This window comes from Haplochromis burtoni, unplaced genomic scaffold (genome assembly GCF_018398535.1).
Source record: "Haplochromis burtoni strain Fernald_Lab_line unplaced genomic scaffold, NCSU_Asbu1 Contig_7, whole genome shotgun sequence".
NCBI classification, from domain to species: domain Eukaryota; kingdom Metazoa; phylum Chordata; class Actinopteri; order Cichliformes; family Cichlidae; genus Haplochromis; species Haplochromis burtoni.
Window position 1 is genome coordinate 3,306,663 of NW_024582368.1, and position 13,054 is coordinate 3,319,716.

The window sequence follows — 13,054 nt, forward strand, 5'->3', positions numbered from 1 at the left end:
ACACACACACACACACACACACACACACACACACACACACACAGCGTTAGTATTATATCATTCTAGCTTTAATGCTAGAATTGTTTGACTTATAACTTATCTTTATTTCCTCTTATAGTTAACTTGTAAAGGAATAGAGTCTCTCAGTGATAGTGTATTTGAAAGCTAAGAATCTTTTTCAGGACTTCTTAGAATGACAGAAAAGTTCTCATTCAAACATCATCTCAGCTTATCTTGTCTAAACCAATACAAGTTGTAACAAAATTAACCTCCTAAAGCAAAGCAAAATTCAGTATTTTGGTCTAAATAACCCAAAATGTGATGTCCACATATGTGAACGCCAGGTCCTAGGAGGTTAAAGCACATTATTGTCTTTATACAAACGGCATATGACAGAAAAGTCAATGATTACCTGATCATTTTGTCTGACCGAAGTGAGGGCCAAGTCTCCTCTGATAGCTGAGTTAGCTGTGTGAAATACGAGTCACTGTGGCACACAAACTTGTTTAACTTCTCAGGTTGTGTTGCTCGTCATCGCTGAGACTTAACGCTCTAGCGACTAAGCTATGCAAAACCCCAGTCAAACAGGCTTAGAAACTGGCTGTGGTCTCTTGTCAACAAGTGGTGACTAGGGAAAAATGTGGGGTTGGCCCATCAAATTAAAATTTGAATTTCCATTTTATTACTGCAGTTCCTGGTAGTTTGGGATTAGTAGTTAGTAGTTAAAGCGTGTATTACTTCTATGCTGTACTATTGTAATTCGTTACGGGCTGTTTTAAAAGCTTCCTAAAAAGCCTTCAGCTGATCCAGAGTGCTGAGGTGTGAGTACTGAAAGGGACTAGAACAAGAGACCATATTTATCCCATATTAGCTTCTCTTTATTGGCTCCCCATTAAATGCAGAATCAAATGTAAAATCCTTCTCCTGACAACATTATTTAAAAGTAGACTGGGAGGGAGAGCTTTTAGGTTCCAGGCTTTTCTTATGTGGAACCAGCTCCCCAGTTTAGATTCAGGAGACAGATACTCTCTCTACTATTAAGACCAGGCTTAAACCTTTCCTTTTTGATAACACTGGAACTGGTATTATGGGTGGATCAGTTAAAAAAATCCCTTAAAACCCTTGTTTAAAATCCCTTTTAACAGGAAGAAATCTTTGGCAGAACCGAAGCATAGTTTAAAATTACATCACTTGAATACACGAATATTCTTGATTCACTAGTAGTAGAAATAGTCTATGAGTTTCACTTTCTCAGAAAAAAGGTTACGTAAATTACAAGGTCACAATCTTAAGCCCACATTACATCTTATTGTTAACATGGATGGTTTGAGACCGTCTGTAACAGCTGAGTTGTCATTCGTGTTATACTAGTCTGCTTGGAGCCTGGCCTCTCGTGATAGGTGTAATATGTTGACCGTCCATGTTGAACATGCTCGCATGCTTATATTCTTGATAGCATAACATGATAATGATAGCCAGAGGGGCCGATGGCGCGATATGGCAGCCTCGCTTCTGTCAGTCTGCCCCAGGGCAGCTGTGGCTACAACCGTAGCTTGCCTCCACCAGTGTGTGAATGTGAGAGTGAATGAATAGTGGTATTGTAAAGCGCTTTGGGTGCCTTGAAAAGTGCTATATAAATCCAATCCATTATTATTATTATTATAAGAGAGAAACTCTGAGAATAGAAGTATAATCAGGAAAGAAATGTCTCAACTGTCCAAAATATCTCTTCATATGATAAAGTCATTAAGACATGGCTTAGAGCCATACCTTTCTGAGTACACCTGATCTCATCCAATCTCAGGAGAAAAGAAAGTTTGGGCCTAGTTAGGATTTCGATGGGAGACTCCCTGAGAATACCAGGTGCTGTTGGTTTGGACTTGAGTAGTAGCATGGGTCGCCTACCAATTGGAAAGGATCCCTGGCTCCTCCAAGTATGCATGTTCAAGTATCCCTGGGAAACATACTAAACCCGAAGTAGCTCCTGATATTTTCACTCAGTGTCTGCGTGTGAAAGTCTGTGGTATGGATATGTTACGCTAAGCAGCTAGGCGTACATAAAAGTGTTGTGTGAAATTATTATTATTATTATTATTATGAGTTATTATGATTATTTGAATGAATTCATTTTAACAGGAAGAAACCTTTGCCCAAAATTGGCCCCTCCCCGAGCCTGCCATGTCTCTTTTTAACAGTTGCCAAGTGCTTACTCATCTTTCCATCCATCCATTCGCTTCCGCTTATCCTTTTCAGGGTCGCGGGGGGTGCTGGAGCCTATCCCAGCTGTCATAGGGCGAGAGGCGGGGTACACCCTGGACAGGTCTTACTCATCTTTATGTTTGCATTTTAGGATGACAATGTAATTATCATCAGCAAGTGCAGCATGTTTGTTTTGTCACTGAAAGGTGATCTTTACAGGACATCTTTGTTTATATATATTTTAAAGTTCACACAAATAACACCGAACCCCAAATACTACTCCGTGAATGTCCACTGTGTGAATGTCTGTTTGAATATTAGTTAAAGTACTTCACAGGTGTGTGAATGTATGTGTGTGTGATTGTGTGACTCTTGCCAAAATTGAGTAGAAAGCCACTATATAAGTACCAGTCCACTGACCATATTTGGCAAAAATTAATATGGGTGTAATTAAAAGTGCATAATGCTTAATAATGTTAAGGACAATGTTTTTTGGAAATGGATAATTTGCAGATTTCCCTTGTATTACTGCAGGGTCTTTACCTCACATCACCTTTGGTATGATTTTGTGCTATATAAATACAATTGCATTGAATAACCAGAAATTTTAGGTATTGACAGTATGGCTGTGAAAAGCGATGAATCCTAGACCTTGATTTTTCATTCACAAACTCAAAATGTGCATTTTTTCCTGTGCTTTTATTTATAGTTAAATACAAGTGCTCCTTTAAAAAATATTAGTATGCTTACATGCTAATGTAATTGTGTCAGGATGTGTCAGGATGTTAAACTCCTTCTGTGCCTGTTAGGATTCTTTACTATAGCCTCTAAGAGCTGCTTTTAAGCTGTGGACTTTCTGGCCTTAATGTTATCTCACTCAAACTGTTGAGCCATAACAGTTGAACCATGACTCAGTGGGACAGCAAAAAATCAATTAGCCCATCAGGTCCAATTGGATTAATTAACCTGAGAGTTGGGATCAATTGAATCATCCATCTCCTGCTGAGGGAGGGTCCCCAAGGCAGCTAAAGACAGGGCACAGACCTTTTCTCTTGGGATTAAAGCCAGAGGTGAGGTTTGACTGGGAAGTCCCCCAGAGGGAATCTCATTATATATGAGCTAAGCAACTGGAATGCTTATCCGGTATTGAGAGAGGAAAGAAGCAGCCCTTTGTCTTTTGTCTCAACTGTCCAAGTGTGACTTCCTTCCAGGCAGTTGTAGCAGTGGTGCCAAAGAGTACATAGCAACTAAGCCTTGTTTACATATACTTCCAAAGGGTGCTTATGGTAGAGGAGATGTCAAATCCTCTGTTTACTATATTAACACTCCTGGTAACTAGATACTTACACATTTACAGTAAGTGCATGCTTATCAGCTGTGACTACCAATCGAGGTATTTAAACTCTCACAGCTTCGTGAATGTGTGTGAACAACAGAATTACACAATTGCTCTGAGCTCAGCTAAACACGGAAAGAAGAATGCAAATATCCAATGCATGTGGTCTGGTTTAAGCAGTGTTTTTTCTAGTTAACTCAACCTCCATGTTGAAAAAGAAGAAACATGAAATGTCTTTAGTTTTAGTCTTTGGTCAAATTAGTCAACCAAGCCTGAGGAGGCTTTGATGCATCTGTTTAGTAAGGCTTGGGAGGTCTGCATGACTGTGAGTCAACAGCCTTTACAAAATGTGATTGTGTTGTAATTTGGTATTACAAATTACTTTGTCAGCTCCTGACAAAGAACACCCTATTATAATGATTAAAAAGGCTAAAACACTGAAACTGATTAAAACAAAGCTAAGCTGAAATGAACAAACCCACTCTGGAAACAATTGAAAACTGATGGAAAATTACAAAACTAGCTAGAGTCAAGTCTGTGTGCCATCTGATTGTGCCAAAGTGTGAATACCTCAGTAAATAGCATGGTGCATTCAGTTAGTGAGTGTCATGTGTGGTTTCTTGTGTAAGCTCTCTTTCCTAAACTACACAGGTGCTATACATTTCTCCTGAAATCATGTGTGTAAGCAATTATACATGAAACAGAAGAAAAATATTATTATTTTTATTATTATTATTATTTTTAAAAATCAGAATAACATAACATAACAATAAACATAAATATAAATACAACTGAAACATGACATTTAAAGTGTCACACATTATATCACTACTGCGTAGAGATCACCTTAAATTACCAAAAGTGACATCAAATATTAGCTTGGCAGCTGTGGCTTAAGCTTTAGAGTACCCATCTGTTAATTGCAAGGTTAGTGGTTTAATTCCGTCCCAGCTTCTCCAGATGGCAAATTAATATTCTGATAATATTCTGCAACCCCTCCGCTTCTGAAGTGAACCGTGCTTTTGCCTAATATGAGAGAGTTTGGGCTGTCTGTGTCTAATTAGCGAGCTGCTGGAAAACTCTTTTGTAATAAGCAGAAGACTTCATTTCAAACTAGTAACTGATGTCCTTGCAGCTTGCCACCATATGTGTAAATGATGCTTTTATAAACACTCTGCGCCATGGGTTTAGATGAAAATGTATTAGGTGTAGCCATCTGTTTCCGAACCTCAGGGTGAGCGCAGTTGTTTTTGGGGCTCTTTATTGTTGAGGTAAATAAAACATTTATTTTGGGAGTATTTTGTAAGTGACCGATTTGTGCCAAGGAAAGGATACTCCTGTTTGCGCTTTAGCATGAGTCAGCACTTCCTTTCCTTGTTATCTTTTGTGGTGGTAGAACTGGCAGAACTTGACACAACGGAAGCAACTCTTCCCCTTCAAACGGTGGACTCATGAGACACTGGTAATGTAAAACTCAAAAATGAAAACTAATGAGAGTCTCATATTCATGTACAGCAAAGAAAATAACAGGCTTACAGCGTTTATCAAACCGCCGCATTCAATATTTGTACTTGTGAAATATTTGAATCAGCTGCATTCAATCGGCTGCACTTAAATACACAAGAGTAATTCAATATGCATGTTTTTAATGAGACACAATGCTTCAAATCTATTGGCCCTCTCATTGACCCCCTGATGGCTTTCCAATGTGTGACTGACAAAGAGAAACATAATGAATTTATTTGACCTTTGATGATCCTTTGAAGTAAAGTCAGAAAGGGGTAAAGCGGTGCCATGATGTCTCTGACAAAGTGATATTGTTCCTAATGGGCTTCTTTTGTTTGTTCTTTTCTCTGCAGGTGTACCTTATCAATGTTACTTACTCAGACTCCACTTCCCATGTCATCTACAGAAGGTACAGCAAATTCTTTGACCTACAGGTACGTTACACTGCAACGACTACAAAATAATTTTACAGATTTAATTCATAGTTGCACAGGAAGTTGCCCAAAAGCTCAATGTTTTGTATTAAGAATGGTTCTAATATGTCTTATGTGTTGTTGTATTGCAACATTAAACTCCGCAAGGCCAGTTTGACCTTTCAGTCAATGTCTTTCTGTTCAGCTCCTGTTTAGTGAAAGGTCTTATTTAAGGCGACTGCATGGAAATAGGAAAATAGGGGAAATCCAGTCACCAGATGCAGGAAAAAACATGACCTCAGAATGCCGAATTCAGTATGGGGCAAACTTCTGAGGCTCTTCTACAGGATCCTGTAGCAGTAAAATACAAACCCAATTCCAAAAATGTTGGGAGGCTGTGTAAAATGTAAATTAAAAAAAAAAAATCCAGTGATTTACAAATCTTATAAACTGGTATTTTTCTCAAAGTCTGTAAATGTTTGGGGACTGAGAACCGGTGTGTCTTTCCAATTATGCAAGGTCCCATTTTCTTAGGCATTAATGCACCCCAAAACATTCTTTTAATGAAATTGTAAAATGTCTTAGTTTAAAATGTTTATATGTTTTCTATGCCCTGTTGTAAATAAAATAAGGGTTTATGAGGTTTGTGAAATCATTGCACTCTGTTTTCATTTAGATTCTACACAGCATCAACGTTTTGTTTTGGAAATGGGTGTTGTATCTGCCTTTTTGTATACTATAGTTTGTTTCCTAGAAAGAAAGTTAGAGTTAAACCCTAAATGAGTGCATTAAGTCCTTTTCTTGTAAAAGGCTGTCTGTGGACCTTCTCCAATGGCCCTCTCAAAGTGCAGTAAAGCACTTTGGCTCTGGTGGGCTGGCTGTAGGAAACCCTTTGTTCTCTTGTCTCTTGCTAATAGCCAGGAAAAGTCTGCCCTGGTCTGTTTGACTGAAACAGACCTCCTCGCCTGTCTTTGTAAACATTAGTCTTGTGCATGGATCTCTGCTGCCAGGGTATGTTTGTCTGGTTGTGGTAATCATGAAGAACAACAGTCTGCAGCTGTCAATACAGAATGGTTAGGTTTAGGGCATTTGTCTGTATATATGTTGCATATAGTATGGATTGCTTAATACATTTTTAGAATTGAAGTCAGTAAGAATACTAAAGGACTATGCAGCTTAAGTAATGCAGTAAGGCCAGTCCCAAAATGCATTCGATTCAAAAGGGAGGCTCTTGTAGGTTGGGGGTTGTGGTAAAGAGCAATTTTGTCACCCTGACTTTAAAGATATAAGATAATAAGATAAGACAGCTATTGGATGCCTCAGAAGCAATAATTTGCAACAATAAAGGTTTCGTTGTCGTCTGAATTTTCAAATACTCAATTCTCAAATGAGTTTGAGCTTGTTTGTGTGTCTGCCAACTGACACCTACAGTCTTTTCCAAACTCTTCACAGTTGCTCTCTTTTCGTAGCACAATTGCGTGTTTTGTGTTCGCAAGAAGCTGAAAAGAGGGGGGCCAAATGTGACCATGATCTCATCAGATAACCATGAATTCAAGTTGAAAAGCTAAATAAGGTCACAGAACAAGAAACGCCTTTTTAATCAATTTTTCATACCGTGTCTAAAATCGTTTTAGTAATTTAAAGCTGGCTATATACAAATCATTGTCATCAACAAGCTGTTTGGCTGATTGTCTTTTAAAGATGAAGTATTCTTTTTTACTGCCAATTTGACATCCAAAAATGCACTCACTGCTGAAGTTTCAAACCTCTCCAGCACACTTAAGATAGTTCATAACTGCTCCTTTGGGAAGCAGTTATCATAAATTACCAGGATCCCGTCTCCTTTTTTATCTGATTCCTCCCCCCTTTGTCTTTTCTGCTGACGTAAAGTGAAGTGCACTCTTTGTAATGCATGTGCAGAGTTAAGCACATTGATTTCTTGGTTTAGAGACATTTGTTTCTATGCTAGAAGATTGCTGAGCCTGAATTTCATCAAGCACTGTTTCTGTTGTCAAAGGGAAATGTTATTGACCTGCACATATTTGACGTGAGCAGATTTGGTCAGTGTGTCAAGCGAGTGTGGTCTCCCCCTCCACACACACCCTTAAACCACAGCGTATAGGTCGCATGGGTCACAGCATTCCACAGGGGGGATTGTGGCGTGTGCAAGCTGGCCTGGTTTCCTTTTGGACAGAAACCTCTCCAAAATCCCTTAGTTGTCATTATTTTGGGATTGAGTGACTAGGCCAGCAGTGAGCTCTACCCTGTCTACATTATAATTTCTCTGTCCTACATTCCTGACATGAATCAGGACTTTAAAAGCTTTGAAGGGTTCTTTTTCTCCAACATTGGTATCACACATTCAGAACGGCCTTTATTTAAAGGTTATTTAAAATGATGCAGCAACAATTCAGCATTGTAATAGTGTAGCATAATGACAAGAGTTAGAACTTTTTTACCTTGGTTTTAAAACCCCCCCCCCCTCTCTCTCTCTCTCTTTAACCTACATAACCAAGATTTCTCCTTGAAATTAGACCTGGAAGTGTAGCAGCTGTTAATGTAGTCCTATCCTGTTTGTTGTAATACTAAAAGCAGGAAGTGACAAGAACTGAGAAACACCTGGTAGGAAAAGACAAGGAGACACCTAAGACACAAATAAACTAAATGTGATCAAACTACATTACCCAGATTAACTACGTTAATGAGAACCAAAAGTAAGATGTGGAATTGGCAAAGGCACCATAATATGGTATAAAGCATTATTAAGGATGCACCATTTGGTATTTTAGAGCTATATTAGCAAGCCTGATTAATGACATGCATTTATAAACTGGATTTATAAGTCACACAGATATAGACCTTCTAATTAATAGCAAATTGCAAATAAGATACTTTATTTTATGAATAGTTCTTTGATGGGCTGTTGTTATGACTGACTACACAGCAAGCTTTGATATTTGTTAGATAATTTCTTTAAAAATGCACCATAAACACCATAAAACAGTCCGATGGTTCTATTCAGTGACTGTAGCTGTCTGAAGGCTTCACTTCTGGTGAACTAAAGCCTTCAGACAGCTACAGGCTACCGTTGCTATTGCTGGCACTCAAAGCAACCACACCTTTAGTAGTTTTGTATTTAATGATAGGCCATAATACAATAAAAACAACTTTGTTCAAATGGTTGTCATGAATGGCAGATTACTAAAGGAATGAGGAAGAAACCAAAACTCTTTCGGCAATGTACATTACCGAGTCTTTGGAAACCGACTGCCTTTTGGCATGAGCCTATTTTTTATTGTTTGAGAATGTTTCGTTTCTTTTAGGAAATTAGTAAGGGTATTACAATAAAAACACATAACTTTTTTTAAGCAGTTAACTGATAGTGTGTCATAGTATTGTAGAAATCCAGAGTCTGAATAAGCATGTCTTTCAAAACCTCATCAGGCAAATTTTATTTACTTTAGTTATTTTCCAAAGTTCACAAAAAATTGTTTCAGTTAAGTTTAAAAAAAAAGTCTCGTTTTTATTTTGAGTTAACTGAAATGGTTTTTTTTTACATGTATTTTTAGTTTTGTAGTATAGTTTTGGTTAAACTATAAAAATCTTGTTCCACACCATCCGATTTTTCATCTGCAAGCTTGTAGTCATTTCATGTTGCTTCTTCTGGAGCAGGACTCGATGTTGCAGCAAGTTCACCCCATGATCAGCCGGTGCAATGCTCAGAGAAACTGCAAACCCAAGAGCTACATCTGAGACTCTATAGGCATCAAGTGCATTTTAAATGTTAAAGTTTACAACAGTGCAGTTAAAACAGGAACGCATATGAACAAGTTTGGCTTGTTCCAAAGAACTGTCAGCTTGCTTTAAAGAATGTGAGCGCTTTGGTTTTGTCTTGGAAATGTGCATCCGAACAAACAGTAAGTCTTGTTGAACACTGTCCTGTGGACAGATGAGATCGTGATAACAAAACAAAGCATATCAGCACCTTAAACGACTGTCAAGCATGGTGGGGGAAGGGTGATTATTTGGGCTTGTTTTGAAGCCACAATGTGAGACGATCTGTCCAATAGCCAAAGCTTTATTGAAACTGGGTCCCACAATAGCACAATGATGCCAAGCAGCAAGAGAATGGTTGGAAAAGAAAAGAATCAAGGTGTTGCAGTGGTTCAGAAAAAGTCCAGACCTCAACCTTAAAATGTTGTGGCAGGACTTTAAGAGAACTATGCATGAACTGAAGCAACGTTGTAAAGAAGTGCGGGCCATTCCTCCAGAATCTTGTGAGAGACTGTCACATAGAAAATGATTTCTTTAAGTCATTGCTGCTTAATCATGGGGTGTTTCATAGGAATTTCTAGATTTCTTTGAAATATTTAATATGACTGTAGTAAATTGTTATTATTACTCTATCCAAAAGGGTGTTGCACCACGATCTCGCTGCAGTAGACAACTGCAAAGAAGATGTCAAAACACACCCCAGCAATGAAATCTGATTGTTTTCCCACTCAGACATTCCTATCTCAGAACAGTTTCTTTGTCTTCTGTTACAGCTCAGTGTCTGTGTCGGTTTCTTCTTCCTTTCTCCTGTGAGCTCAGTTATTTTTAAATGGCTCAAGAGATTATCATTACAGTTTACAGAAGCTATTTCTGTTTTTTTCCAGTCACCATAATTCACATCATTGTGACAAAATAAAGATATGTTTGATGATTGACTTTTTATTGCAGTTCCTTCATCTGGTATTTATTCACAACACTGATTACCAAACAGTGTGGAAAGAGACAGGACATGTCATTACATCATAGCACCTGTTGCCTGATAGACATTCCCCAGTGTTAACGCTACAACTTAAATACACTGCAGTTTCCTGGGCAGAGCGTAGGATAGAAATATAGATTAATTACACCATCTCTGCTCCCCAAAGCCTCTGAATTAAAGGTAAACAAAATATGAGGAGTGTTTTCAATCAGATTTTTGTTCCAAACTGTCCCATGGAGCTGTGAGTGTAGCCACGTAGATCTCCAGTAGTGATGTCATCCTCACTCCCAAATGAAAAGCTGAGGCAGTTTCTTACAAGTGTTGAGTGAACACTCCTGTATTAGAGGGAGTACACAGCTACATCCAGCTGTAAGCCTGATAACATGATGAGCGTGTAGCTTTGTGTATCAAATAAACAATATGGTTGTTATAACTACTGGCATTTGGAGGAATTACAGCCTAGCCTGTAAAGTTATGTTATTGCCATAGCATCCTAAAGAACACAGTCTGGTTTACATACATATTTGATGTCGTGCCTTCTCGGCATTAGACTGTAATCACCGTAAGATTAGGAATTTTACCATGGCTATGTGCAGGTGTGGTTAACCAGGACGATTCTTTATACTGTGCACTTTGCTTTGCCCTTAAAACACAATAATGATGACTGTCCATTTCAAAGGAAAACATTTCTTGTTAGCAGTCTGTAGTTTGGGGGAGAGGGGGGAACATGCTATGCCCTGGGAGAAATTTTTAGATTCAGCAAAGCCAGCAGATTAAAGTGGAAACGAAAGAACCACAACATCAAACCAAACCACCTCTTGCTGCACAAGTCCTACAAACAACTCCCACAGATCCAGACAGACTGGATCCAACTTTAACCTCCAAGCCTGATTCTGTTTGTCCACCTGGTTTCTTTTTGGCTCAGTTTAAACTGAGACCTTTCCTTCTCCTCCCAGTTGAGTGTGCTTCAGCTTGATACTCACAGAATTTGCTGGTAAAGCACATCTGGAACAAGGCAAGGGAGGAAAAATTAAGGCGTGGTTACATCTACATCTTAAACCTGTTACTGTAAGATGCTCTCGTGTGAATACAAAGACGATACTACAGTTAAGGTCTATCATTTGTTTGACAAAGATATATTTTCCTTTTGAAAGTACCACATCACAATGGATTTTTTAAATCAGGCAGTCAGCATGCAATGAAAGTTCAGACAGTCAGCTTTCTTTTATTCAAGGGTTTTTACATGCATTTTGCATTAACTGTTTAGAACTGTTAAGGTTAGTACACCCATTTTATACCCAGAGGCTCAAACGCAATTGGACAGTTGACTGACCAGTAGTTTCCTGGCCAAGTGAGGCCTGTTCCATTGTTATTTGGAGGCAAAGGAATTTATGGGCTTTGTATTTATGGCTTTCCACTGTAATTTAAAATATGAGGTCGGTGCAAGTGAAGGAGCCCATCGTTTGGCTGAAAAACAAAAATAAACCTTTCAGAAAGATGGCAAAAACTTTGAGTGGCCAAGTCAACAGTCTGGTGCATTATTTAAAGAATGAATAAAGCTGCCAACTCAGCAGCACCAAAAGGCCTGAAAGACCATAGAGGACAGCTAAAGTGCATGTTGACAGAATTATTTCCATGGTTTAGAAAAACAACTTTAGAACATGTAACCAAGTCAAGAAATCAAGATGGTAGGTGTATCATTGTCTGCAAAGTCTGCAATCAAGAGACGCCTTCACGAATGTTTACAATAAGGTGTAAACAACTGGTTACGCTCAAGAACAAGAGAGCCAGATTAGACGTTGCCAGAAAATAAACATAAAAGAGCCTGCACTGCTTTAGACCCATGAAACCAAGGTTAACTTGTACCAAAGTAAATGATGGCAAGACAAAAGTATGGAGAAGGAAAGAAACAGCTCATGATGTGAAGCATACGATATCATCTGTCAAAAATGGTGGAGAAATAAGACATTGCCATATATGGTTCCCACTACGTTCACTGATGATGTGACTGCCAATAGAAGCAGCAGGGTGAATTCTGAAGTGTACAGGGATATACTCTGTGCTCAGTTTCAGCCATATGGTGCAAAAGCAAAAGCAGCCCAAAAGTGGCCAGATTCAGCCAGTAATACGATCTCAACCCAGATGAACATGTTTTTCAGTAAATGCAAAACCAAAGGGAAATATCCACAAACAGGAACTCCAGGTGGCTGGAGAAAAAGCCTGGCAGAGTATAAAGAAGAACCCACATTTACTGGGGTAGACTGGGGTAGACTTCAGGCAGGAGATTTTCATCCAGGTTTTTAAAAACAATCCTTCTTTTTGTGCCTCTGGAGATTTGGGACTGGGTTTAAAAAGCGTTGCAGTTTTTTAAATATTTAATGTAAACTTCTTATTGAAACCCTTTGAATTAAAGCCAAATGCCTACACTTCAATCACATACTTACTGGTTAATTTAAAATTCACTGTGGTAGTGTAAACAGGCAAAATAACAAAAACCATGTCCTTCTGCAGCAAAATACATACCTACTCTTGTTTGTAGTATGTAACACACATGCAATGCATGTTTGTTTGTTTTTTAGCACTCATCAAAACTTCACCAAATACAAAATATGCGTATCCAAGGAGAATCATGTTGAAACTGTTAGGGACAGCTACCCTCAGAAGGAAATCTTCACTGTAAAACAGTTGTTTTTCATTGTTTAGCTCTGTTTCGCTCCCTGCTTAATCTCTTGAGAGATTGATGCTGTAAATAGACATACAGTGGGGCAAAAAAGTATTTAGTCAGCCACCGATTGTGCAAGTTCCCCCACCTAAAATGATGACAGAGGTCAGTAATTTGCACCAGAG

At 38.6% G+C, this 13,054-nt stretch overlaps 2 protein-coding genes across 3 annotated transcripts in view; one reads left to right on the forward strand and one right to left on the reverse strand.

Moving 5' to 3' along the window:
• Positions 1 to 765, reverse strand: part of LOC102301973 (N-acetyllactosaminide beta-1,3-N-acetylglucosaminyltransferase 3) — a 5,508-nt gene extending 4,743 nt beyond the window's left edge. The window contains exon 1 of the mRNA XM_005914140.3: positions 413 to 765. Coding sequence (XP_005914202.1) covers positions 413 to 420 — 8 coding nt within the window. The 5' untranslated portion in view covers positions 421 to 765. The remainder of the gene's footprint in view (positions 1 to 412) is intronic.
• The window catches only part of sh3pxd2ab (SH3 and PX domains 2Ab), a 60,140-nt gene that overhangs the window by 5,294 nt on the left and 41,792 nt on the right, over positions 1 to 13,054 (forward strand). For both annotated transcript variants that reach the window (XM_005914137.2, XM_005914138.2), the window contains exon 2: positions 5,395 to 5,475. In XM_005914137.2, the coding sequence (XP_005914199.1) occupies positions 5,395 to 5,475 (81 nt within the window). The remainder of the gene's footprint in view (positions 1 to 5,394; positions 5,476 to 13,054) is intronic.